The sequence below is a fragment of the Phasianus colchicus genome, chromosome 2 (assembly GCF_987193195.1).
Source record: "Phasianus colchicus chromosome 2, bPhaCol1.hap1.1, whole genome shotgun sequence".
NCBI classification, from domain to species: Eukaryota; Metazoa; Chordata; class Aves; order Galliformes; family Phasianidae; genus Phasianus; species Phasianus colchicus.
Window position 1 is genome coordinate 109995197 of NC_143437.1, and position 27873 is coordinate 110023069.

At 51.9% G+C, this 27873-nt stretch overlaps 1 protein-coding gene across 2 annotated transcripts in view; it reads right to left on the reverse strand.

Moving 5' to 3' along the window:
* Nucleotides 1-9324: 9324 nt before the first annotated feature.
* Nucleotides 9325-27873, reverse strand: part of TNFRSF21 (TNF receptor superfamily member 21) — a 32784-nt gene continuing 14235 nt past the window's right edge. Inside the window, exons 4-7 of one of the 2 annotated variants that reach the window (XM_031604923.2) lie at nt 19956-20221; nt 14087-14134; nt 11582-11801; nt 9325-10696 (exon numbers count right to left, since the gene is read on the reverse strand). In XM_031604923.2, the coding sequence (XP_031460783.2) occupies nt 10467-10696; nt 11582-11801; nt 14087-14134; nt 19956-20221 (764 nt within the window). In that variant the 3' untranslated portion in view covers nt 9325-10466. The remainder of the gene's footprint in view (nt 10697-11581; nt 11802-14086; nt 14135-19955; nt 20222-27873) is intronic. The other variant, XM_031604924.2, reaches the window with a different exon arrangement.

The window sequence follows — 27873 nt, forward strand, 5'->3', positions numbered from 1 at the left end:
CAGAAGATACAGAATGCTAACGATCCTTGGTGGCCCTCACATTTTGTAGAATCATAAGATCATAGAATGGCCTGGGTTGCAAAGGCCCACAGTGCTCATCCAGTTCCAACCCCCTGCTGTGTGCAGGTCGCCAACCAGCAGCCCAGGCTGCCCAGAGCCACATCCAGCCTGGCCTTGAATGCCTGCAGGGATGGGGCATCCACAGCCTCCTTGGGCAACCTGTTCCAGTGCCTCACCACCCTCTGGCTGAAAAACTTCCTCCTCATATCCAACCTAAACCTCCCCTGTCTCACTTCAAAACCATTCCCTCTTCTCCTATCGCTTGTTATATGCCAGGGACCTGCAGCCAAATGACAACAGAAAGGCACATGGGAATAAAATCAGACATCACCAGACCCAGCACACAGCAAGTCCCATCCCACATGGTCAGGGCCCAGCATTTTCCTGCAGTATTCTGCACCAAGGAAAAACTGGCTGCATTTCTCCTCTGCTTCTTGTTCCGGGCAGTGACTGCAGCTGATGGGGACAGGTGATGGGACATTTAGAAATGCCTCGTCTGGTTCTGCCTCTGTATGTACTTGTGGAATGTACCACACAGGGCAGTGATGGGTGAGGGGTGGGAAATGGGGGAAGAGAAACTCTGTGAAATGAACCGGCAGGTCTCGTCCAGCATGGCTGAGGTGAGGTGCTTCCCTCCCAGCTCTGGTTTCCTATGTTGTGCTGCAGAAAGCAAAGGGATCCACCACTGAGTGGCTTCAGATGGGCAGGAATGCAGCCCAAACCCAAGCAGTGGGTGGAGAGGCACTGGAACAGGTTGCCCAAGGAGGCTGTGGATGCCCCATCCCTGCAGGCATTCAAGGCCAGGCTGGATGTGGCTCTGGGCAGCCTGGGCTGCTGGTTGGCGACCTGCACACAGCAGGGGGTTGGAACTGGATGAGCACTGTGGGCCTTTGCAACCCAGGCCATTCTGTGATTCTGTGATCCTGTCACACATTATATGATTTAGTGGGAGGCAGTCCCATGAGCTGTGCATGCAGTGTGGCTGTGTGCTTCCCAGGGCACAACCTCCACATGCTGCAATGCTCAGTTTCTAGGAAGCCCTGCAAGGCTACTCGGAAAAGTGGATCCTTCACAGATGTCTCCAAATGAATTGGAGAAACAATAGATAAAAGGAATGGCAGATGGAACTTCTGGCTCCCAGCTACCATAGAATCACAAAATGGCCTGGACTGGGAGGGACCTCAAGCATTATCAAGCTCCAACCCCTCTGATGCATGCACAGCCACCAACCTCCACATTTCATAGCAGCCCAGGCTGCCCAGGACCCCATCCAACCTGGCCTTGAACACCTCCAGGGATGGACGGGGCATCCACAGCCTCTCTGGGCAGCTGTTCCAGCACCTCACCACTCTCACAGCAAACAACTTCCCCCTCACATCCAACCTCAATCTTCCCTCCCTCAGCTTCAAACCATTTCCCCTTGTCCTGCTGTTATCTCCCCTTTCCAAGAGCTGACTCCCCTCCTGTTTGTAGGCTCCCTTTAGGTACTGAAAGGCTGCAATGATTCACCCCGCAGCCTTCTTTTCTCCATGCTGAACAAGCCCAGCTCCCTCAGCCTGTCTTTGTAGTGGAGGTGCTGCAGCCCTCTGATCATCTTCGTGCCCTCCTCTGCACCCTCTCCAACAGCTCCCTGTCTTTCTTGTAGTGGGGCCCCCAGACCTGCACACAGTACTCCAGATGGGGCCTCACAAGGGCAGAGCAGAGAGGAACAATCCCCTCCCTGTCCCTGCTGGCCACCCCTCTGCTGATGGAGCCCAGGATGCCATTTGCTTTCCAATCTGTAAGAGCACACTGCTGGCTCATGTTCAGTTTTTCATCCACCAGTGGTGTCAGAAACTGAAAACGGTTCGACTGCTCACATTTAAATATTCATTGCTCTAAATCTAAGGAACTTGTTTCCAAATAGGATTGAATTTTGAGGCTCAAAGAGATTTGCAGTGTAAAGCCACATTTGCGGGAGGCGAGTGGTGGCTTTAATGCTATTAACTTCTGCAGTTGGGGAATTCCTCCACAAGTGGCATCTTTAAGGAAAGCTCCACGGCATTGCCTGTGCCCACCAAACACCACGGATGTGATCACTTTGTTCCAGAGCTCACTGACCCCACACACCCAGCTGCCAAGTCAGGCAGTGACATGTGATCACAGAATCACAGAATCCATGGAGTTGGAAGGGTTCTGGCCTTGGTTCCCGGCCCAGCACAGCCTGGGTGTGAGGACTGGATCTGTCCCACGGTGGGAGCTTCAGTGCTCAGTGTCATGGATGTTACCCACAGCACGAGGTGTGGGAGCACAACGGGCTGTGGGGGCACTGCAGTGAGGATGATGGCAGGGAGGATTTTAATGTGGTAGCAACCCTCCAAAATCAGCAAGCAAAGGACAGTTGCTGGTTGCTCCGACCTGAACATATACATTTCTTTTTATCTTAAATGTCTCCCCTGTAAGGAGATAGCTGCACATTTAGAGATAAATGGTGCTCAGACGCTGCTGGCTCGGTGATGAAGGTTACACACAGCAGCAGGTTGCACTCAGGCAACTTGGGCTTGTTCAGCCTGGAGAAAAGAAGGCTGCGGGGTGACCTCATTGCAGCCTTTCAGTACCTAAAGGGAGCCTACAAACAGGAGGGGAATCAACTCTTGGAAAGTGTAGATAACGGCAGGACAAGGGGAAATGGTTTTAAGTCAAAGGAGGGGAGATTGAGGTTGGATGTGAAGGGGAAGTTGTTTGCTGTGAGAGTGGTGAGGTGCTGGAACAGCTGCCCAGAGAGGCTGTGGATGCCCCGTCCATCCCTGGAGGTGTTCAAGGCCAGGTTGGATGGGGCCCTGGGCAGCCTGGTCTAGCATTAGGTGGGATGGTCGGTGGCCCTGCATGTGGCAGGGGGTTGGAGCTTCATGATCCTTGAGGTCCCTTCCAACCCTGGCAATTCTGTGATTCTGTGATTCTGTAACTCCACTCTCCCGGTGGAAGCACAGAGACCAGGAACACTTGCAGGCAGCTGGTGGGAATCATAGAACCACAGAATGGCCTGGGTTGCAAAGGCCTACAGTGCTCATCCAGTTCCAACCCCCTGCTGTGTGCAGGTCGCCAACCAGCAGCCCAGGCTGCCCAGAGCCACATCCAGCCTGGCCTTGAATGCCTGCAGGGATGGGGCATCCACAGCCTCCTTGGGCAACCTGTTCCAGTGCCTCACCACCCTCTGGCTGAAAAACTTCCTCCTCATATCCAACCTAAACCTCCCCTGTCTCAGTTTAAAACCATTCCTCCTTGTCCTATCACCATCCACCCTCACAAACAGCCATTCCCCCTCCTGTTTATCTGCTCCCTTCAGGTGCTGGCAGAAGCTCCCTGCCTTGCAGCACATGAGCGCAGTGCAGGGCTGCATCTCCCTGCCGTTGCAGAGCAGGTCCCCACGGCCTCTTGCTGTGACCTCCATTCTCTGGGCGCAGCTCTGAGCCCTGCAGATCAGTGCAGCACCACATCTGGCAGCCTTGCCCAAGAAGTGCTAACGGTGCAGCGCTTCCTTGAGCCTCAGCTCTATAATTAGCAGTGCTGTGTCAGCGTGCGTTAATGCCGCAGCACTAATTGTGCAACTTGTTTTCCAGGAGCTGCACAGAGGGGTCATTTCGGGTGACTCTGACGGCACGCAGGGTCCCCTCGGCCACTCCACAGGGCTTCCTTCACAGCCCACAGCTGGAGGGCTCCCTGGGGTGCAGCTGCTGAGTGGGGCGGGCAGAGCAGACTCAGCATAAGGGCTGAGTCTATTGCTCTCACTGCTTCACTCTAGCTAAAGACACCTTCCCTCCGTCCAAACCTCACCACATCAGCCCAGCATCTTCCTATTACTGTCCCAAGCACAGCTGAGTGCGTCAAGTTTTCACCTGAGCATCACCCTCCTGGCCCTCCTGCTCACCCTGGGGCAGTCATGGGGATGGGCCACGGCCAGAGGGAGCTCCAGCACTGTGCCTGGGACCACTCCGTCACCAAATCTCACACTGAGGACCCTTCCTTGAGATGTTCAGTGATACATGAGCTTGGGTCTCAGCTTGAAAAACGGGAAAGGTAATATTCTGCCTTTCTTGTGGATGGTTTCCCAGGGCAGATGTGGGATTTCCATTGCTGGGGCAATGCCGTGAGTGGGGATGGTTGTGCCATGCAAGTCATGGTATGAAATCTCTGCTTCAGAAACCGCCTTCCATAAACATCTCTTAGACACAGCTGCTCATCTCTTCCTCAGTCTCCTTACTGCCTACCTGCACACTGCTTTTATCATACACAGCACAAACCTCACATTCCCATGCTCTGCAGAAGACACACAGCTTTGTGAGCCTGGAGGAGCTGGGCAGATCCTGGCTCTGGGTTGCACCTATTGCACGGCTGTGTTTCCAGCGAAACGCAGCCAATGTCTTTAGCAGAGCACTCTGGATGGCACTGTACCATACAGGGAAAGCAAAGAGAGAAGCACGTGGTTCACAGGGATTGGGAAGGGCTGCGGGGGTTCCCAGCACAAGCAGTGCCAGCTCTGGGGCAGCTGGGGTTGCTCAGGGCTTTGTGTGGTCATGTCTCAAACTCCCCCAGGATGGAGATGGCCTCATCTCTCTGAGCAACCTCTGCTCTCAGAGAGAAAACGTTCCTCCTTATACCCAGCAGGGACTCCTCTCGGTCTGACTCACAGCCTCCTACAGCTTCAAAGTCCTAAAGGCCAACTTCAACCCCTCCCCAGCTCAGTACTGAAGAGGAAAGGAAGAAAACAGGAGAATAGGGTGGATTTTTACAGCAACACTGAAGTCCTTTGGCTTGGACACAAGGCACTCTGAGGTTACTGATGAGGCAAGCTGTGGAACAACGATGTTTCCAGCAATAAAAAGGGAATTTTCCCCTCCTGGCATTGAAGCCAGGTCTGTAGCCGCACAGAGGTGGAAGGCTTTCAGAGAAGAAGAGGCAGGCTGGCTCCTGTGGAGCCGTACCCTTGGGCTAAGGAGGACCTAAAAGTGCATCTCCACTTCCTCCGGCATGATCTAACAACCTGCTTAGTGGGCAGGCGTTGGGGCAGCAGCTGAGCCTGGCTCAGCACATGATTGGCGGTGCTGCTCACAACCAGGGGCTCCTGCCTCTGCATGGCACTTCTGGGGGTCCCCCAAGGCAGAGGGGAGACAGAGACCACAACCTGTGTGACCACTCTGCTCCCTGAGGGTGGGCGGATCGCTCAGTGTCCCAGCATGAAAGCTTTTCCTTGTAAGTGACTGCAGTTAGAAGGACAAAAAACCACGTTAGACATGTTTGGCTGCTTCACGCTTTTCTATTTTGGAGAAGATTTGGGATGAGAACTGATTAAATGTATTTATCAAGTTATGTGAAAATGGTCCCAGCAAATCTGCTGAACGGAGGAGGACCCAAATTTAGGATCGCTGCAGAGGACATTTTTGCAGGGCAGAATCACAGGAAGGAGTCAGCCTGGGTTGCTTTCACCTTCAGATGCCTCCTGGGCCGCACCAGCCTGGCTCCTGCGCTGCAGTTCCCCCCGGCTGCCAATTTTTGCAGTGATGTATGACAAACATATCATCGACCAAGAGGTAAAGATGTCTCCATGCAGCCTGCTGAAACCACATCCAACATCCCTGAGCAGGAGCCAATGCAAGGACACAATTGCTGGTGGCACCACTTGGGGCACAGGGACATCAGCAGCGGGCATCACCAGAACCAGGTGTGGAGCAGCAGAAGGTACATCTGGGTCATGCTGAGCAATGGGGATGGATCGACTGCACAAACTGTGTGTTTGGTGAATACATGGGGAGAATTTCAACTCTCAACATATATTTAGTGAATACAAAGGGGATATTTCAGCTTCTCAGAGATTCAGCATCAGCCTGGTGCTCCTGGAGACCTGCTGGAGCCCCTGGCCATGGTGTTGGGCACTGCCCTGCCCAGCTCAGCTGTGAATCAGAGAATCATAGACTGGCCTGGGTTGCAAAGGCCCACAGTGCTCACCCAGTTCCAACCCCCTGCTGTGTGCAGGTCGCCAACCAGCAGCCCAGGCTGCCCAGAGCCACATCCAGCCTGGCCTTGAATGCCTGCAGGGATGGGGCATCCACAGCCTCCTTGGGCAACCTGTTCCAGTGCCTCACCACCCTCTGGCTGAAGTCATGCTGTGTGACTATAGAAAAGAAGGGCAACCATTTGTGCAAGCTCTAGAAACACCATGAAGTCTCTGCCCCAGCTGCCGGCCAGCATCTCCCACTCCAGCAGATCTCACTCATTTGGATGCTGCTGCCCTCATTTTGTTTTTTCCTCTTCTGGATTGTATCAATTAAGTAAAGGCAGGAAGCTGGGAAGGCAAAATTGGCCTTCAGAAGGAAACCATAAACCTCTAAATACAGCATGGTGAGCGGGAAGCTTCATCCCAAAGGCTGCTCTGAGAAATGAGCCGGGATGCTGCCACCACCAACCGTCCTCGATGAATACATAGATGATGACTCCTTCATTTTCCTGTTCCAGTTGCCCTGGAAACTTCTCCCCTGTGCTATTCATAGGAGCAAAGTACATTAGGAAAGATCCCTGTGCAGAGGGCTTTGTTACAGGCACAGCTCTGCCACAGGGGACACACCAGAACCCCTGGTGCCAGCTGTCCCCACATGCAGGAGGACAGTGTATGGGGCACAAACACTGTGCCCATGGCTGAGCAAGCAGGGCAAAGCATGTTTCACACCACATATTCACAGCTTGGCCTTGCTAACCCCTTATTCTCTATGGCTTCACCCCTTCAGCTCACAGCAGCGGCAGAAGCGCACAGGTCTGAGCGCTGCCCCCAGTGCCTCCAGCCATGCACAAGGACAAGAACAGCCCGAGGCATTACGCCTGCAGATCATCAACCCACCCGTGCTCTACGTTCCCACCCATGGATTATTTTCTCAAAGCAGAAGAAAAGCACAGAGGATGGGTGTGGGCAGCAGCCCCGTGGCTCCTCACACCTCCCACGCCCGAAGCACCAGGAAATAGCAGGGTGCAGCTGCTCTCAGAACTTTTCCCCCACACACTCCCAGATACACCAAATATTTTCCACGCATATGTCTGTTTATATATATATATGTATATATAGCACAGAAATGCTTATGCATGCAGCATAAGGCTGCTTGGAGGTCACAGCTCAGAGGGAGATGGGAGGGGATGGAGCCAGGACCAGACCAACGTCCCAGCGTAAGCCAAGCAGGGAGCGATGCTGCAGGTGGGCACTGAGCTGCAGACACCTGAATCCTCTCCTGGCCCACCACATGGCACCAGGTTGGGCTACATGGGACAGCAGTGCCCCAGGACGGAGGCACAACGATTCTGGCACGTAGAGCCCATGGCTTTAGCACTTGGACTGTCAGCAAAGGACAAATCTTCCATTTTCCAGCCAGCCCAGGCACCCACTGCAGGAACCCACTGAGGATTATCTGCAGCAGGTGGTTTGTGCTTACATAAAGCTATCACTGAGTACATTAACCAACACAAATGCCTTTCCCTCTGCTTGGCTGCTTCTCCCTTGCCAATTCTTGCCCAAATCTCTCCCAACATGGAGATAAAACCCCTCACCATCAGGATGGCATTCAGCTCTGCCTCTGAAATGCCACTTTTAGCAATCAGGCATACGTTGGGCACACAGCCATGCTTACATTGCTTTGCACTGCACCAAACACGTGCTGCAGCCACAGAGCCCAGTGCCTCCTTCCCAGCCAGGGGCAATCATTGAGCTGGAAAAGGCCTCTCAGAGCACCAAGGCCAACCTGCCTGCACTGACCACATCCCTCAGTGCCACAGCTCCATGGTTCTTGATCACCTTCAGAGACAAACCCCATCCCAGCACTCCCAGCACTTTTGCTATTTTGTGCTGTTTCTATAGGAGATTTCTCATCTATCCTATTTTAGCTTGGAGAAGAGAAGGCTGTGGGGAGACCTCATTGTGGCCTTCAGTACTTGAAGGGAGCGAATAAACAGGAGGGGGAACGGCTGTTTTTGAGGGTGGATGGTGATAGGACAAGGGGGAATGGTTTTAAAATGAGACAGGGGAGGTTTAGGTTGGATATGAGGAGGAAGTTTTTCAGCCAGAGGGTGGTGAGGCACTGGAACAGGTTGCCCAAGGAGGCTGTGGATGCCCCATCCCTGCAGGCATTCAAGGCCAGGCTGGATGTGGCTCTGGGCAGCCTGGGCTGCTGGTTGGCGACCTGCACACAGCAGGGGTTGGAACTGGATGAGCACTGTGGGCCTTTGCAACCCAGGCCATTCTGGGATTCTGTGATCCTTGTGCTCAGAGGTGAATCCTGCACACACGCATGCTCCCCAACACAACTTTTGATGCCAGACAAAGGGAAGCACAGCAGAAAACACTCTGCAGCTAAGTGTACAAAGTGACAGCATTATAAAGCAGAAGCTTGTGTCCCATTAAGGTATTTGTGCAGCAGAACATCAAGGGCTGTGTCATTTGGAAGCAGCAATGGGAAGGACATCACTAATACAGGTGCTGCAGCTCCGAGGCCTGTGCTTCACAGTGAATCAGCACAGCAGCTGCGGGTTGGAAAATGAATACTTCACAGCCCCAAGTGCTCATACAGCCTTTTGGAAAGCAAATTGGCACATTTGAAAAACAAATTGCAAAAACCCACGTGGGAAGCCTCAGCAGCCATCTGATCCATTTGCTGGGGTGGACTGACAGGTGGCAGCATCCCCTGCTCCACAGCACAGTGACTGCATCTGCTGGCTGGGATGGGACTGCAGTGCTCCCACAGCCCTCGGGAGCCCCGAGGCACTGCTCTCAGCTGAAAGCAATCGCATTTTGACCTCAAGGCTTAGCACAGCCCGAAGGAGAAGCTCCCCCAGCACTGACCCCCACCATCTGCCTCTTCACCTCCCGTCACAGCCAGCCGTCCCTGCTCCAAGTAGATCGAGACCCCTGGATCCCTTCCTGCAGGGCTGCTCTCCTGCCCCACGGCCCCCCAACAGAACATGCAGTCAGGGATGCCCCTTCCCACCTGCACTTCCTGTAAGCCTCATGCAGTTGGTGTCTGCCCAGCTCTCTAATTTGTTTGGATCTCTTGCAAAGCTTCTCCACACTCTGAGTCAACAGCTCCTCCCAATTCAGTATCATCAAACTTGCTCAAAACACCTTCTAGTCCTACATCCAAGTCATTTAGAGAAACATAAATAACCCTAAACCAGAGCCCTGCGGAATCCCCACTGACTGCAATCCTTCAGTGCCCCCAAGCAGGGTGTTAAGGAGGTTAACACTGAGTCAGGTCAAGTAACAAACACCTAGTATTTATTAATAAATTAGTACACTGGAAGGCAATTTTTCAGTTCATTCCCCTTTTCCCCACACCCACCCCTTCCCACAAGGCAGCACATGCCACCCTAATATCATTTTGTCAATTGGAGCATAGTACAGACTGTTCATTACGGGAGCATAATAGTTGCAAATATAATCAGACAGACTTCTTACGATGCAGCTTTTTTTTTTTTTTTTTTTTTTTTACTTTTATTTTTTCCCCCTTCTTTTCTCTTTAATAAAAAGTGAAGTGTGATTTGAAGAGACTATCCAAGACCAGGCAGGGTCTTTGGAGAACCTAACCTATCGGCCATGTCTGTATAAAAAACAAGAGACACAAGTGTAAAAGCATAGCTTGGGAAGTCTTACGGCACACGGAGAGCAGAACCACCAGCGGGGTCCCCAGGTCCCAGACCTGGTGCTGCCACGACCCGCTGTCCTCTTGGCCAGGCAGATGCTCCTCGCTTGGTTGTACTGTCAGGAAGGTTGGTGGAACTGAACCTCTTCTTTCCATTCATCTGCTTCTGCTTTAGCTTATAGGAGCACAATGCGTTGTCCAGGTGAAAACCATACAATAAATAATCGTGCTAGTAAAATCTCAGCAATGAGCATGAGCTATATGATAGGACATTAAAAAAAGTCAACCAGGGAGGAAGCTGAGGTGCGTTAAGGTAACCAGCAACAATTGGCTTTGTGTGTTTCACCGTTTCCCACTCCCAGGTGGAAGGGAGGTAGCAGACGACGATCATTTGGAGCAACAGCTTTGACAGAACTGAAACGGGCTACAGAGCACCCCCAGACTCAATGCCTATAGGTGACACGGCATTCGTGGTCTTTTAGTTCACTTACTGCATTTTAAAGTGCATCAGCTGATCTGATTGGAATGGGAACAAAAGACTCCAAAGGGGGCAAAGGGTGCAAAGACTTAACTGAGCAACAGAGTTAAGGTTGAGAGGTGCAATGCTCACAAACTGCCCCCTCCAGAAACCAGGGACACCTCAAAGAAAATACTGGCCATGAATTCTACAGCAGACCTGCCTGCGCGCTGTCGGTCATCTTAACGAGTGCCAAGCTAGTTCTAGCAGATATTCGGAGAGTGCGCGGTGACCAGTGCCTACAGTAAGTCAGGGAGGTGGCTATAGACAGAGTCCAGGAGGGTTTGGCTGGCTTCCTGGCTCTTGACTCCGGCGATCTCAAACAGCCTGTCCAGCTTGTCCTCCGCCTGCGGGATCTCCTCGATCACATGGAGCTCCTCGGGGTTCAGGATGTGCAGCATGTCATCGAAGATGGGCTGCAGGTCACAAGGGTCCAAGCGCACCTGGCGCAAGACTGTGTCCTTCTTTTCTGCAGGAGGAAGGAGCAGGGGGTTAAAAAAGCCTCTTGGAAAGCCTCCACCTGGTTCCTGCAAGGAAACCTCGTCAGAGAACTCAGCCCACCCCCCTCCCTGCTCAGGAGAGGGACACACCAGGAAGGGAAACAAGGGAAAGCTGCAGCACGATGCGCTAAGGAATGGAGACGAAGGCACCAAAGCTGGGATCCTGCTAGAGCAAACACAGCAGTAATAACTGCTGAGTGGCCAGTACTGAAAGTTAAGGGGATGGTGGGAGGGGAGCCAAAAAGCTAAATTCTGCTATTTTGAGTTGTTTTCATTGGGTCAGCTTCATTTCTGCACCACAGAATAAATTAGCTAGGTCGCTTGAGCTCAGCAGTTCACCTTCACCAGAAGATAACGAAGATTCAATACAGCAAATTAAATGCAGGAGATTAAACCCCCTCATAAGGCGCAGGTGACTAATGGTGATTTACATCTCAAGATGCACAGTGCAGCAAGTGGGACCAAGGGTGAAAGATGAAAACAAGAATTCCAAAATGGCATTTTTCTGTTTTCATCTCACACAATAACCAATCCCCTGGACCAAAAGCCAGAAGGTCCCACAGACATCCAAGGATGTTGCACTTCTGACAACACCTTGAAGAGTTAAAACCCTTTAAAGGCGTTTTCCCTTGGAAGTCCTCTCTAAGGATACTCCCGGTCTTGACTCAGCGTGTGATAAACATACCCTAGAAAGCTGGTTAAAGCCCAGTTATTTGCTTTAATGACATCACACCCTCAGTGCTCACTGGCCAGCTGTGTGTGTACTGATGGCAGGGGCTGTGCCGTGGCCACACTCTGGGTACTGCTGCAGCCCTCCCGCTGCCCTCCCCACCCCTCTGGGCTGATTTTGGTACCTTTGGTAATAAAGGAGCCGGTCCGGCTGAGCGCAGAGGAGCCGCTGGAGGTGGAGTCGCATCGCAGGAGGGGCTCTGACTCGTCCACAAAGAAGCATTTCTTCTCTGAAGGAGAGGGCTCCACGGTGAGGACAGCCGCATCGGGTGGTTTAGTGCTGGGGGTGGGCACCGGGCTGAGCGGGCTGGGGCTCACAGGCAGTGCCAGTTTGTCACCTTCCAGCTGCAAGGGGAGCAGAGGAAAAGTCAAGTGGTGAGGATGCTACGTGCTGAGCTTGTGCTCCAAACCACCTGCATCCCAAAGGGATTTCACAGCAGCTTTCAGCCCACCCCTAGAAGAAGCTAAGAGAGCCCACGCCTGCGAGAGCCCACGTGTACAGTGAGCTCAATTAGGGACCTACCACCCCCAGAGGTGACTTGTGGCAGACATCAGTGCTAGCATTTGGCATACAGCACACCACACAGGTGGGGCAGAGCAGCCTGCATTCCCAGCAAGAGCAACCACAGCACCAGGGTGGCACATGCAGACAGCCTGCCCAGTTACCATCACTTTAACTTGCTTCTCATTCTCCTGCTCAGGGAAGGAGTTACTAAACTCTCATTCCCTTAAAATAAGGCACAGTCTGGTTCCATGCTTTCAACCAAGAGCTGCTCCATCCACCTGGTGACATCCCCAGACAATGCTCATTGACATGATATTAATGCCAAAGCACTTCTGGTGGCCTCAGACTCTGGTTCCTCATGCATCACTGGGATTTTGGCTGTTGGGACACAATGTTCCTGATTTATATCCCCCCCCACCTCCCTTGCTGGGATGCTGAGCCACATTCCAAGTTAATAATTTGTTTGCCCTGTCTGGCCCTTGCACTCGTGAACACCCCATTAATGTGTTATAGAGAAATCCATCCCATCTGACTCTGCTTAGTCAGGAAGGACAACCAGTGCCTGGGGTTGACCAAAACAGCGTCTCAGCACCTTCAGTTCTCACTCATACCCCTGAAGCAAACCAGGAGACTGCATTTGGCTCCATGGCCACAAAGGCACGGAGAGCCAGAAGTGCCACTCTGGAAAGCAGCATCACCTCAGCAGAGATCTGAACCTCCAACTCCACATCTTACTTCCTGTGCTTCAACAGCCAACACTTTGTGGCCCCTTGGCGTCTCAGCATCCTCTTCGGGTGGAGGACCTCAAGCAGTCTCCATTCCCAGCAGACAGGAGAGGCTCAGCACAGCGTTCCCACATCCCTGGCCAGCCCTGTGCCCCTCTGCAGATGACCAGGCTGCTCTGAGGACTGCAGACTATTTAACTTCAACCCAGACTCCACATCCTTGCTCTACTCACATCCTCTCATGTGCAAACACCTTCCCCACATTCATCTCACAGCCCTGTTTTCTCCTCCTGTAGAAGGAGCACCTGGCCACTCCTGTCTGCTCTTCCACTCAATGCCAGGAATTACAAAGCAAGCTGTGGATGAGAGGCAGGGAGCTGCAGAGCCACCTCCATGCAGTGGAGGCAGAGCCCCAGTGGCACAGACATGGCTGCACCCACGCACTCCTTGTCTGCATCGAGGAATTCACCACCCACATTCATGTCCGCTGAGAGCCTGTTCACATCAAATTCACATTTCAGCCTGTTTGTGGAGGAATAAAAGGGTTGTGTTTCGATGGGGCTTCTTTTCCCCTCCTTTCCCCCCCATTGAAAATAAACAGGGAGGAATTGTTCTGGCTCAGCACATTATGCAATAGGCACCTTACGAATAAATGTCAGCTTTAATTTTTAATTAAAAGAATCAGCATTCTCCTCTCCAGCTCCCCCCCCGACGCAGCGCATCGGTGAGCTGCAGCCATTTACTGGGGAGAACACACTGCCCTGGCTGCTCTCCAAGCTGCAATATGCTCCCGTTTCCCCTAAAAACAAACAGGCTGCAGAGGTTTGTTTGTCCCCTCTGCAATTTCATTTAACACCCAGCTGGAAAGCCAAGTCCTGATCTCCGAAACGGAGCTGACCCTTCAGCACCCCAAAACAGAGGGCATGGGGAAACCGCCAACCCCAGCCTGCCTTCCCAGCAGAGGGGAAAACACTTCCCAGAAGCGTGCGAGTTATTTGGAGTTTAATTAAACAGCTGCTAAAGCACGCTAGAAAAGCACCCGGGGTTATTTGTCTGTAGGCGTCCTCAGAGCCCGGAGCCTTCCAAATAGCTGAGCGCCTGTGAGCTTATTAGGCAAAGCAAACAGGATGCTGGGATGTGTTAATGTTTAAACCGCAGGAAGAAAGCAAGTGGGAATGAAGGTTTTGAAAGGGCAGGGAAAGTAAGAAGTTGCTCTGAGGTGAAGCCCGTGGAACAGGCATACAAACAACCATTCATAGCCCGTGAGTCATCTGCCCGAAACCAGCTCTGCAATCCCTATTTCAAGCGAAACCACGGCGGCCGTGCCCCTGCCCTGGCTGCAAAAAGAATGAAATCCCTCTGCAGTGCTTCTGCCCTTCCACAGTGACCGCATTTCTCACCTTTCCGTCATCATTCGAGCAGTCCTGCGTCTGCCACTGAGGCTGCACCTGCACAGACAGAGAGGGCTGTTAGTCCTGAGAGGCAAATGCCCACATGAGCAGCAGAGGGCTTGCAGCAGGCAGCCATGCGAGACTCTGATACATCAGCAGCCTCCTGCAACCAAGTGCAGCTCCATCCTGCTGGGATGCTCTGCTGCTTTTTGATCTTTTGCTAAGCACTGCACTGCAGCAGGAAGCTTGCCACAGCTGGGTATGCCTTTATTTCACCGCGCTGCAATACAAGACTAACTGAGACAAACTGCAGCCATGCTGCTCACATCAGGGAGGACTGGGCATAGGCATTAAGAATTGTATCATAGAACCATAGAATGGCCTGGGTTGCAAAGGCCCACCAGTGCTCACCCAGTTCCAACCCCCTGCTGTGTGCAGGGTCACCCACCAGCAGCCCGGGCTGCCCAGAGCCACATCCAGCCTGGCCTTGAACGCCTCTAGGGATGGGGCATCCACAGCCTCCTTGGGCAACACGATCCAGTGTGACATTACCCTCCGAGTGAAAAAGAATAAAACAAACTGTCTCAGAGGTGACACTTCCCAGCAATCCCTCCCACTGCAACCAGCTGGTCACCAAAGCCACTGCGACAAAAAGAGAAGTGCCAGCCTGAGCACAGACAGATCTCCAACTGGGACTGCGTCAGTTCAAAACAACCCTTGCAGGTCATTTATCAACCTGCTGAATCGACGTTCAGAAGAAATGCTGAGGAGGAGGGATGCACTTGTTCTTGCTTGTTCCAGGCAACTTCTGCAGGGCTCATGATTGCCATCTCTAAGTGACAGCAGCCTCAGGACATGAGTGTACTCAACCATGGGAGGACCAAGCCTCCAATGCTGCTGGAGCTGCTCCTGCCCAGCAAAGCCCCCAAAGTCCCCAAAGTTCGCTGTTGGGTCAGCCTGACTCTGGGCACAGAGCCTGCAGCAGCAGTTGGGGTCAGGTCGGGTTTTTCCTGCCCAACGCAAACACAGATGAAACAGATGCTATTTTTATAAAAGAAAACTCACAAGGGGCTGTGGTGGGAGGAGAAACCTCTGCAGAGGGACGTGCGGGGGTGAGCAGGTCGGGTGGCTGTCTGTCATCCCGGATGGGATAAATTTAGTGCTGAGGTCACCGATTCCCAGCTGAAAGTTGACATGGGCAGACAGGAGCCCTGCGTCCAGGTTTGTCACAGCTCCACATGGTGCTCAGGGAGGGCTGGGAGGAGAAATGGCAGCATGGAGAGCACTGTGCCGGTGGTGCTGTGGTGTGAGGGATGCTCTCCCTGTGGCACATAGTCAAGATCTGTCCAGATTAACAGCTCTGTGCTCTTCCAGCACTGGAGATTTTCCCATTAAGCGAGGCTGTCACGTCCCATCAGCTCTCTAGGGGGACAGGGTGGGATTACCAGTGACAGCAGGGGCGACTGGCTGGGTGAACCAAAGGGGATGCGCTGAGGGCGACGAGCAGTCTCATGGAAAGCCCTTAGACCAACACTCACAGAACATCCTGAGCAGGAAAGAACCCCAAAGGATCCCCGGGCCCGGCCCCACACAGCACCCCCAGAGCCCACCCTATGTCAGAGCAGTGCTGGTTCCTTGAGAACCAACCCATGGTTTAGTGCAGATCTAAACCAGCAACACCCGGCCCAGCTGCCACAGCAAACCCACCCTGCCCTACTCCTCCCCAGCGTCTGGCTGCTCCGTACCACAGCTCTGGGCCAAGTTATTGGCCCCAGCCCAGTTCTGCTGTGACAAAGAGGAAACAAAGCAAATCTGTGGGACCCGGAACCGCCCCAAGCTAGGGCTGGAAGCAAACACTGCTGTGCAGCATCCCGGCCCCAAGGCTTCGACCTGTGAAAGGGGAAGAGAAGGCACCAAGCAGCACTGCCACCGCCTCAGCTGGGGCTTTCGCATCCTCTTCTCCCCCAGCAGCCCCCAAAACTGCATAGCTTAAAACTCCATATGTCTCTGATACCGGGCTTTTCCTCTGCTATATCTGCTGATTCACAGGATTATCTGCAAGATGAAATTAGCCACAGACCTAAATCTCACTGGGATCGGGGCTGCAGCCTTCCTCTCCGCTGTTAATTTATTTCTTTTGCTGCTGAACATCTCAAGCAAGGCTGTCTGCTTCCCTCCAGCAGCTCCCCAGAATGCTTCAGCTGAGAACAGACAAGCTATTAACACAAAGATAAGGGCTCAGAGCAGAGCTCGCAGTAGCAAACACAGCACAGTCATGGACGCTGCTCAGGAGCTACCTGCAAATGCTCTTAACCTCCTAAAAATCCCACTCTGCATCTGTGCCATGTAAAAATTTTCCTTTTTTACCCTCAAAAACTGCAATTTGTTGGGACCTGCAGTGAATTCTCCTCCTTCCTCCCCTTGCCTTCCTTTCGCTGCTGCCATCGGCATCACTGATGCAGGCTGTGCCCTCACAGCCATACGCCTGCCCCAGCAAGCATGCTCCAAGGGGAGAGATTTTGCAAAGCCTTCCACAGGAGCTGGAAGAGAAAACATCCATTGTGAGCACTGAACAGGAGCTCAATGCTCAACGTGCTTCAAACATCTTCCCACAGCTGCCGTGCTCTTCCTATTTTCTGGATCAGCAAATGCTGCAGAAACTTGCAAAGTGATTCAGAGGGCTAATCCAGTTTTAACCTAAATTCATGCAGCATGGTGTAAAACCAGCATAATCTTTTGTAGCTAAAAAAGCTGTCAAGCAATCAGCAGAGCTCTTTTTTCCCAAAAGGAAAACCTTCCTGTCACATACCATAATGCTCCAGAGGTTTGTATTAATTTGCTTTTCCTGCGTTATCAGCGGTTGTAAATATTTATATGTCAGAGCCCCAGAGGCTCCTGTGGGCATGGAGAACTGCTAGAGAGCAGCTCTGCCTCTGCAGATTGCACAGATTGGAGCTGGAAGCCAGATAGAGGGTCTGGGGCAATGATGTAATAAAGAATGGGATGGCAAAGGGCGACTGGGTTTGGGGTATTGATTTGCTGTCCAAGAGCTGTGTTATTAGGTACCAGTTGGGGGTGTTGGTGTTTTCTTCTTGTCCTTGCTATGCTATAGCTGTTCTCCACAAGGAATGGGAATTTCCCATCATTTTCTCATACCACCACATTCCTTGGTTCATGCTGCTGGCGTCGACCCGTTAGCTGCCATATGCATTTATTTGCATTGCTTATGAGAGCCCTTGCTTCCCTCCACAACACAACCCAACGAGCTCTCTTTATGCCTGTGCTTTTGGCAGGACTGCTTCAGCATGGCTCATTGCCGGAGGGATGCAATGCAGCACCGACTTCTGCCACGACTCCTTCAGATCAAACCAGTTGGGTACGGAGAGAAACCGCCTCGACCCAGGCTGCATTTGGACAGACAAGAGCCAAACAGATTAGCGCTAATTAAAGGCTTTCAAACCAGAGCAATTAAAACTAAACCCAAACAAAACCTCAACGTCTGCTGCTGGTGTTTAGCAATAAGCTGCCCCGGTTGGGACCGCCACAATGCAGCTCAGCTGTAGGCGTGAGGCCGCAGGGCGTCGGGTTCCCTTGCACAACACATTTCCCATGGCTTTCTGCCTCCCTCCTCTGTCTCACAGCAATGGAACAGCCCTAAGGGCCTTCAACACCCAAACTGCAGAATCTAACTGAAGGAAACAGGCTGCGGCAGGCGATACCTTGCAGGATCTGAGCCCCGAGGTGCTCCAGCATCCCACACCCTGCTGCAGCACAACCACCAGTCTGGTGCCTTTGGGAACATGCACGTGGATGGTGGATCATTGTAGACTCACCCAAAGAAGATAGACAGGGGAGAAGAACATGCTGGCCTGTGTGAATTTATTCAAAAAAGCAGAAAAAATCCCCCTTTCTGTATAGGCACTACAGGCAAAGCAGAGAACGTGCATGTTTTCCTCTCAGAAAGAAGCTAAAGATCCTGTCTATTGAGATTCTTTAAAAAAGGAAACTGAGCACTTGAGATATCTCAAATCCTAACAGAAAGCTGCTCACCAGCACGTTCCCAAGGGGCTCTGCAGCATCACCCACATGGTTCTTTGATATTCCCACCTGCAGTCACTGCAGCCATTCAGTAAGGTTTTCCCTTAGGAGGCTGACTGTTTTTTCAGCCCAAGTCTCCAATCATAGAATCATTAAAGTTGGAAAAGACCACCAAGATCACCAGTTTCAACTGTCAACCCATTAGCACTATGTCCACTAAACCAGGTACCTTGCTGAAAAGCCACAAGGTCCAAAAATCCCAATACAAGAATCCATGAGATTTGGGTTTGCTTATTCCCTGAAACATCAGCTCACGGGGCTTTCAGATCACAGGGCACACGTTTAAGCAAGTTCCTCAGCCATCAGAAGTCTCAGCAGGTTGCCTTATAAACCCAGCTGCCAAAGTTGCCACCCTGATTTTTTCACTGTTTGAGAATGAGCACCTGATAATCCTGGCTGGAGCAGAGCAGTGTTCAGGAGCACTGAACACTGCACAATCTAGGTCTGCTAATTAGACATTGTGCTAACAAACCAACCCCACACTTTATCTGATGTCCTAGCCCAGCACTTTACTGTAATACTCAAAACAGTAACCAGGAGAACTGAGTTTACTACCTGCTTGAGGAGACCAAAAGGACGACGTGTCCTCCTGGCACACTGCTGGGCTGGAAACTTGACCCACACGTACTAGAGACTTTTAGGACTAAAATTTTCTCTACCTTTTCTCCTGACTATAATTTTGTCAGAGGCTTGCATTTTTTATATTAAAAAAAAAATAGACAAAAACCCTACACTAACAAGGAAAAGGAGGAAGTGACATACTGCTTAATTACCAAGAGTTGAGCAAAACAAACTATAAAGCACTTGGCTGCTGAACTTAACACAAGCTGAAGAATCTGTGATTTTGTACTGGGGTTAAAAAAACAAACAATAAAACAGAAAGCCATGCAGGGTTACATGGCACTGCAAAACAGAGTCCTGCTCAGAGGGGGCAATTTGGGATGGCCTTGTCCCAGTGAGGGGTTTGGGAACCCCCTGCTCCACAGCAGCAAGAGGTGTATCAACAACTGCTTTGAGGGAAAGAGCCCTGCACTGACCTTCCCAGCTGGATCTATGTATTGTCCCAGTGGCTTCCACATTCAGAAGAATCTCCACTCAACACATTTAGGAACTTTTCCAGAAGGCCACTACTGAATGAGAGCCCACCAGAATAAAAGCACACCAACATCTAAAGTAAGAGATGGCAAAAACAATCTGAAAAGGTCACCAAGGCTGGCAGCTGATCTGTGCTCCCAAAAACCTACCCCCAGCCAAGACTCTGCCACAGGATACTCTGCAGCAATTATTTTCCAAAAAAACGGGAAAGTCTGCTATAAAGCCAGAGCTGCTGCAGAAGGGAAACTGTTCTGGAGCCTGACACACAGAGCCTTCCCACTGCACAGGGCAAGGCCCTACACATGGCCTTCCAATACCTGAAGGGAGCGTATAAACTGGAGGGGAATGGCTGTTTGTGAGGGTGGATGGTGATAGGACAAGGGGAATGGTCTTAAAGTGAGACAGGGGAGGTTTAGGTTGGATATGAGGAGGAAGTTTTTCATCCAGAGGGTGGTGAGGCACTGGAACAGGTTGCCCAAGGAGGCTGTGGATGCCCCATCCCTGCAGGCATTCAAGGCCAGGCTGGATGTGGCTCTGGGCAGCCTGGGCTGCAGGTCAGCGACCTGCACATAGCAGGGTTGCGAGCCTTTGCAACCCAGGCCATTCTCCGGTTCTGTACACACCCAGGCTGAGCTCAACAAACAAGGCAGAGGACGAGGCAGGTCAGCACCGTGCCCAGCCTTACCGCCGTGGTGTCCTCCATCAGGCCGCGGATCTTCTCCACCACGTCGTTGCGGCGGTGCTGCCGGAGCGCGCTGATGAGCTGCGCCAGGCTGGCCTCGGGCCCGCGGATGGTCCAGTGCTGCAGCGCAGCGTAGGCCCGCTCGTGGTCGGCCGCGTAGCCGTTGGAGAAGGCGGCCACCTCGCGCTCGCTGGCGTTGCACAGGAACTGGTAGATGTCCTTCCACTGGCTCCCCACCTGGGCCGCCACCAGCTTCAGGATGTCGATGCCTGCGGGGAGAAGAGCCACAGGTGAGGCACGGGGAGACTCACAGCCTCCTGGAAATGCAAACCAAAGCTCCAGCAAAGCTTTTCTCATTCTCAAACGGACAAGTTTTGCTTTTGTTTTTTAAGACTTGACCAAAAGGGAACAGCTTATGAGTCCGGGCCACAAAGAGCTTTGCAGATAAGAGCAGCCATCACAGAATTGTCACAGAATGGTTTGGGTTGTAAGGGACCTCAAGGATCACGAAGCTCCAAACCTGCAGCCACACGCAGGGCCACCAACCTCCACATTTCAGAGCAGCCCAGGCTGCCCAGGGCCCCATCCAACCTGGCCTTGAACACCTCCAGGGATGGACGGGGCATCCACAGCCTCTCTGGGCAGCTGTTCCAGCACCTCACCACTCTCACAGCAAACAACTTCCCCCTCACATCCAACTGAAATCTGCCCTCCCTCAACTTCAAACCATTTCCCCTTGTCCTGCTGTTACCTCCCCTTCCCAAGAGCTGACTCCCCTCCTGTTTGCAGGCTCCCTTTAGATTCCGAAAGGCTGCAGTAAGGTCAAAACCCACGATGTGTTCAAACACCATTAACCCCTGTATGCACATCAAGTGTGGCAAATCCATCAGCTGGTCCAATGGAGGCACATGCACTGTAAAATGAACAGTGCAGTGACTGCTGCCTACAAGCTCTGAGCACAGGAAGCCCTGATGTTCAGCCACTGCTGCAGTGCTGCCATGGGCTCACCCTCACATCTGCATCACAGCTGCAGCTTTGAATGGAAGCTGGATTATGAAATGAGTCACTAAAGCTCCTCTATCAAGATGAATGGCGCTTTCATAACACAGCAACCGCAGCACCTACAGCCATATTTAGAACAATTTTCCAGGCAGATTGGTGGCATCAGACAAGTGTTGCAAGAATGAAAGATTTGGTATGAGGTTTAAATCGTAGAATTATCTAGGTTGGAAAAGACCTAAAAAGGACCTAATCCAGTCACCAGCCCAACACTACCAGGCTGGATGTGGCTCTGGGCAGCCTGGGCTGCTGGTTGGCGACCTGCACACAGCAGGGGGTTGAAACTGGATGAGCACTGAGGGCCTTTGCAACCCAGGCCATTCTGTGATTCTGTGATATGGTTATGACTATCAAGTTCCACATGTCCAGAGATGAGGACACCACCATTCCCTTGGCAGCCTGTTCCAGAGCCCAGCCACCCTTTCCATGAAGAAAATCTTCCTTGATGCAACTTGAGGCTGCTTCCTATCGCTTGTCACCTGAGAAGAGAGACCAACACCTCACTGCGGCCTCTTTTCAGGTGAGGTCTCCTTTCAGCCTCTTCTCCAGACTCACCAACTCCAGTATCCTCAGCTGCTTCTCATAACTGGTTTTCCAGCCCAGTGAAAAGCAGAAAGGCAGGATTTCACCCCAAAGCTCAAGACACTTTGTTTGAAGAGCAGGAGAATTTCCTCCCTTTAGTTTTGAAGCAATACCAATGGCATGCCTTGCATTTGCTCAGCAGTCAGAAATTATACCTTCAAATAAAGCCATACCTCTTCCATAAGAGCTCATACAGTCTGTTTCTATCCAGCTGAACACTACCTTGTTTCAAACAGCCCCACAAAGGGGAGGCTTGAAGGATCTGCAAGAAGAAACTCGCTTTTTCCAAGAAGTTACCACACTCTGGATATCCCCGTGTGCCAGCATTCCTCCGTGGCTGCATACACTACTTCTTCCATCCATCTGTGGACACGTCTGTCAGCAAAAATAGCTGCTCACAGAGGAATACTGTAGTCAGGGTCTTTCCAGCAGGTGTGAAATTCAGCAACTTCTATCTGAAGCAGTTCAATCCAAATCTCCCAACAGGTCTCAGCCCTGATATAGCTAAATATCCCATAGCTTGTTACAGTTATTTTTGACCAAACTCCATCTTCTCTCTATTAAAGCAAGCTTATCAGTACTGCTATGTAAAGACACCAGCTCTCACTTTAGAGCCAGATAACCATACAGCATTTTCTGGTACCCACAACCCCACTGTGCTCAGAGTATCCAGAAGTGGTGTTGAAACTGCTCTGCAGCTGAAACAGCAAAGCACAGCCGGGGTTCTGCATACCCCTGCCCTCCACCCACTGCAACCCTGACAGCCTCCTTCCCCAGCAGATATGAGCGAGACCTATGGACAGCTTGAGGACTGCAGCCTGCTTCTCTCTCCAGCAGGGTTTGACTCCACTCGCTGCTGAAAGGAGCAAGCAATATCTCACCAGCCATCACAGATAGGTGATGGTTTGGCTTCTGCGTAGTGTAAAACCTCAGCCTCCCAGCCTAGCACAGAGGATCTCTCCTTTCAGGGGGAGTTTTAAGGCTCTGGGTGCTGCTGCAAACGTTTTGCTAACACATTTCCTCCACAGGGACGAGGCAGAGCAGTTGACTTGATGCAATCTGCTGCTGCGTTCAGGGAAGTGGTGTGGCAGTCACACGTTCACATCAGGGAGTTACAGGTGTGCCCTAAGAGCCCTTCTGCTCTGGCAACAACACACAGAGATTAACGACCACATTTAGAGCATGACAGCAAAGGGGCTTAAAAGCAAAGATATGCATCGCTGAGCTGCCTCTTAAGCAGCTTTAAACTCATACTGAGGAGCAGCAAGGCAAGGATTCCCCAGCTCTGTGTTTCAAAAGCAACAGCCACAGGGCTCTGTTTTAACAATGGAAAGGTTAAGGGGGGGGGGGAAGGAAAAGAAAAAAATAGTAGTAAGCAAAAAAAAGGTTGGGGGAAAACCTTTGTTATTCAGAATAAACCCAGGGCAAAAGAAATATTCCCCAGCATACAGGAAGAAAAAAAGGCTGCCAACACGCTATTATGCTTTATGATGGGGCTAATTATCTGAGGCACATAAAAAGAAGTATGTTCCTGCCCATAAAATGTCAGCACACAGCTGGCAGCAGGCATTTGGTCTGGTCTTGCTGCCTCTCCCATTTATTCACACAAAGCCCCAGCCATCACGTCAGCACCTGCGTGTGCCCCAAAGTCACCCACTCCTTGCCCTTGGTAGGCACACAGGCTGTCAGTTGGGAGCAGGAGCTGCATGCACCCACATCACACCAGTAACCAACCAAGTGCCTTCAGGCATCACAGGCTGCTGTTGGGAAGCAGCACAACAGAACCACCCGAGTCTGAAGAAAAGAATGCAGATCCAAAGGTCTAACTGGAATAAGAAGCAGGAAAAGCCCTGCAAAACTTGTGCACCAAGGCACCAACAGGAATGCTGGGAGGGATGAGCAGTGCCAGCACTGCCCTGTACAGAGGAGGGTCCCTGCAGCATGCTGCTCGACAATGTAATCGCTGGTTACAGCCCCTGGCAGCACAGTGAGCCCACCAAAGAGAGGGAAAAACCCCCAGGCTCCCTGCTTCCACCTGCACGCTCAGTGCCGATCCATCCCACTGTTTATAGCTGCTGCACTGATGAGAATTGGCAGCCAGTCAAACCAGTGAATCGGCACCAGTTTTACACAGTGACGTGACACTGTACTCTGATATCCCCGGCCAGGATTTATGACACCTCTACTGACATTCCCGACTTCGGGGTACTGGATCTCACAATTCAATAAAGCAGCCCCACAAACATGTTTGTACCTCTTGGCAGTAATATCCCAGGGCATCAGACTGCACTGCAGAGCAGAGAACTTAATGGTGTGTAATAATCTTCAGAGAACAAATGCTCCATTAAAAATGAATTTGGAAATTTCTACCTTAATACTGTAAGAACCTTCAACTCATTTTCTTGTAACTATTAAACAAATGTAAGCCCCATACATTCACTATATCCACTACAATATTGTGCAAACAAAACCCTTAAGAGATACAGAAGACAGAGTTGAGCACAGATTTGGCTTGAGTCTCATGGAGAACCATTTACATCCCATGTCCTGAAAAATAAGATTAAAACCATTACATGACAAGCTGCTGCTGCACACTGCCAAGTATTACTCCTCGAGCCATTTACAGCAACTTAATTCACTTCTTCAAAGCTAAAATTAATGCTTATAATAAGCTTACAGACATGCTATTCATATTTCTAGAGCCCTCACAAAGTTACCCCCGGAGCACTGATAGGGCTGGAGTGCACCATGGGACAGGACGGTGCCATCAGAGTGCAGCACGTTTCCTGTTTCAGTGGAGTGAAACCTGCCCTCTCCTGTCCCCAGCACATGGCACTTGTGGATCGAAAAACCCCAGCCTCACCCCAGGACCCTCTCCTATCAGTTGAGACTGGAGACAATGCTTGAAACCCTTCAGGGCCCAATAATTCCAACTAAAACAGTTGAGCTTGGAAGGGATACTGCTTGAACCCACCTGTTTTGTGCTTCCTATGCAAAGGGTGGTCACAGCCACATCGGCATGATGCAGAAGCTCTTCTGAGCTTGCAATTAACAGAGAACAGCCCAACAAGAGCTGCGGCCCACAGCTGAAGCTACAGCCTGCCCTGCAGTCACATCACAGAGGGCTTACAGACACTACTGTCCATCTCCCCCTACAACCATGGCTCCTACACAGGGAATGGGAGCAGCCTGGGAGAGCACCCACCACCCTGCAACTAATCCTGCGAGGATTCCACCTGTAGACCCCACATTTTATCCACCACCATTTATTAATCAGCTTGGCTCACCTCAAAAGAAACTGAAATTCAAGAGCAGCCCTTGCTGTGAAATCTTCCCAGCTGCTACAAGGCTGCATCCAGCAGAGTCGATGTGATGTGGCTCAGATGCTCCTGTGGCAATACAGGACGCCCAGGTACATCCTGGGAACCTAGGCAAGCGTGGTGGGCCACAGCGCGGAAGCGCCTCATATTTTAAGGTTATCATCATCCCTGAATTTCTACCTAGGGCAAGGTTTTGTGTTTAAATTCAGCATTGAGGCTGTTTGCTAGGAAACTGGTTGTCAGTTACTGGCAGTGATACCATGCAGTGCCTCTTAGACATGGCTCACATGGCTCAGACTTCACCAGGATGCTGCTGATCTGCTCCCAGGGCTGGTCATGAAACTCCAGAGCAACAGGACAGAACACAAGACCAAGGTCAACAAGCATGCAGGTAAGCACGATGTCACAGAGTGCATGCTGGGTTAGATGGGCACAACCAGGCAGACCCAGACATGTTTGCGACCAACCTTGCAAAGAGCAGATGGAAACAGCCTTGCTCCCAAAGGATGGCCAGACACCTACAGAGCAGCATAGGTGAGCAGCAACACCAAAAATCCACCTCCAAAGACACCAAGCTGCAAGAAGGGCCTCCATGGAGAGCAGAAGCACGCTGCAGTGGAACTCCATATCCTGTCTCCAGCTCACCTTCACTCAACCTTTCCTGTAAATGCTGTTTCGCCCACACAATCTGACTTCCACTTGCTTATTTTGTATCAGACACAACATCTTTCCCCACGCGTTTCCATCTCCATCTCCTGCCTCACCAAAGCACACAGGGTTTGGCTTAGCACAATCTGTTTATGAAAGTCACCAAGATGGACATCACACAAGCACGAGCATGGATTTTTCCATGCTTTCATAACTCTCTTAAGATTGTTTCGGATAAGCTTCCCTCATCTCATACAGCTAAGCTATATGCAGGCAGGAAATGAACTTAAAGACAGGGAGCTGTTGGAGAGGGTCCAGAGGAGCCACAAAGATGAGCAGAGGGCTGCAGCACCTCCACTACAAAGACAGGCTGAGGGAGCTGGGCTTGTTCAGCCTGGAGAAAAGAAGACTGCAGGGTGAGATCATTGCAGCCTTCAGTACCTAAAGGGAGCCTGCAAACAGGAGGGGAATCAACTCTTTGAAAGGGGAGATAACAGCAGGACAAGGGGAAATGGTTTGAAGTTGAGGGAGGGCAGATTTCAGTTGGATGTGAGGGGGAAGTTGTTTGCTGTGAGAGTGGTGAGGTGCTGGAACAGCTGCCCAGAGAGGCTGTGGATGCCCCGTCCATCCCTGGAGGTGTTCAAGGCCAGGTTGGATGGGGCCCTGGGCAGCCTGGGCTGCTGTGAAATGTGGAGGTTGGTGGCCCTGCCTGTGGTGGGGGGTTGGAGCTTCGTGATCCTTGAGGTCCATTCCAATGAAGGCCATTCTGTGATTCTGTGAACTGAGTTCCCCCTGTGATCCTTTAGACTCAGACCAGGCGAGGAACCAGCACTGCTCAGAGTCAGCAGACCATTTCTCTACTGCTGTTCTTTGATATTTCTCAACAAACTCAGAGTGGAAGGGCTGCCCTGCCAGAAGGCTACACCCAAGCACCTGGCAGCATATGGAAAAGCCTAACCACAACCTAACCACAGAGAAACATCCGTTCCTTCCTCTCCCCACCCTCTCGCAAACAAAAAACCATCATTATTTTCAGTTTCAGAGCTCAAGGCAAGTGTCATTTGGTATTCTTCAGAGCAGTGTGTGCTGAGAAGTTGCTGCCTCCAAGGGGAAATCTGTTGCTCAAGTCTGTACAGCATGCCAAAGTCATTCTCCTCCTGTCCCACTAGGGATGAAGGAGAAAAGGGTTAACACATCAGCTTAATGGAAAGAAGGGCAGCTGAGGAGATCTTCCATGGCCTGTAGCACGTATGAGATTTCCAGAATTCTTGAGCCAGCTTCACACATTTCAGGCTGGATTTCAAGACACTCCATGCTTCATCAGCAAGGACAGAGCCCTCCAGTCACAGAATCACAGAACACCCCGACTATGAAGGGACCTCAAAGGATCCCTGCGCGCTGCCCCAGCCCCACACAGCACCCCCAGCCCCGTCCCATGGTGTCCCAGCTCCCTTTGGCAGCTGGGGGCCGTGCCCACCGCCCTGGGGAGCTGTGCCGTGCCCACCGCCCTCCGGGCACAGCCTGCCCTCGGCCCGGCCTCCCCCGCCGCAGCTCGGTGCGTCCCTCAGCCCGTCGCCGCCACAGAGCAGAGCTCAGCGCTGCCCTCCGCTCCCTGTGAGGAGCTGCAGCCGCCATCAGGCCTCCGCTCCGCCGGCTCCGCTCTGGGCCCACCAGCCCGAGGCTCCCAGCACCCCGCACACCCCTGCTCCTACAGGCCCACACCAGCCCAGCCCTGGTTCGAGCCGAGCTCCCATCACCATCCTCCTGGCACAGGTGTGCTAGAGGAGGGCAATATTAATTGCTGTATGCACCCAACGAGCAGATTAATTACTTGGTAATCAACGTAAGCCAGTCCCGTAACAGCCCTTAAGACTCATCTCCTCTCCAAGTCCCAGCTCTGTGTAGGACAGGCGGCCATCTCACCGCTTTCTCCAGCTGCCCGTTTCTGAGCTCAGGGCAGCACATGGAGTGACAGACCTGCTCCAGGCTGGGTAGATTTTAACATCTGCACAAACCCGGAGCACTGAGTAACAGAGCGGAGGGCACAACTGAGCACACACGGCAGGCAGGCAAGCCGTGGCAATGCAGCCCAGCCCTCCCCTACATTCAGCCAAGCTTCACAACACCGCTAACCCAACTGTGCCTGAGCTCATCCCACCCACCTCCCCCAAGATCTTACTGACTCACGCGAACACAGCCCCACAGCCTGTTCATACCTCCCAAAATACACTGAGAGCCTACATGTACAGCAGAGCCAGGGTGCAGCACACCCGGACCCCAGCTGTCCACAGCTCAACCAAACCAGGGCTTAC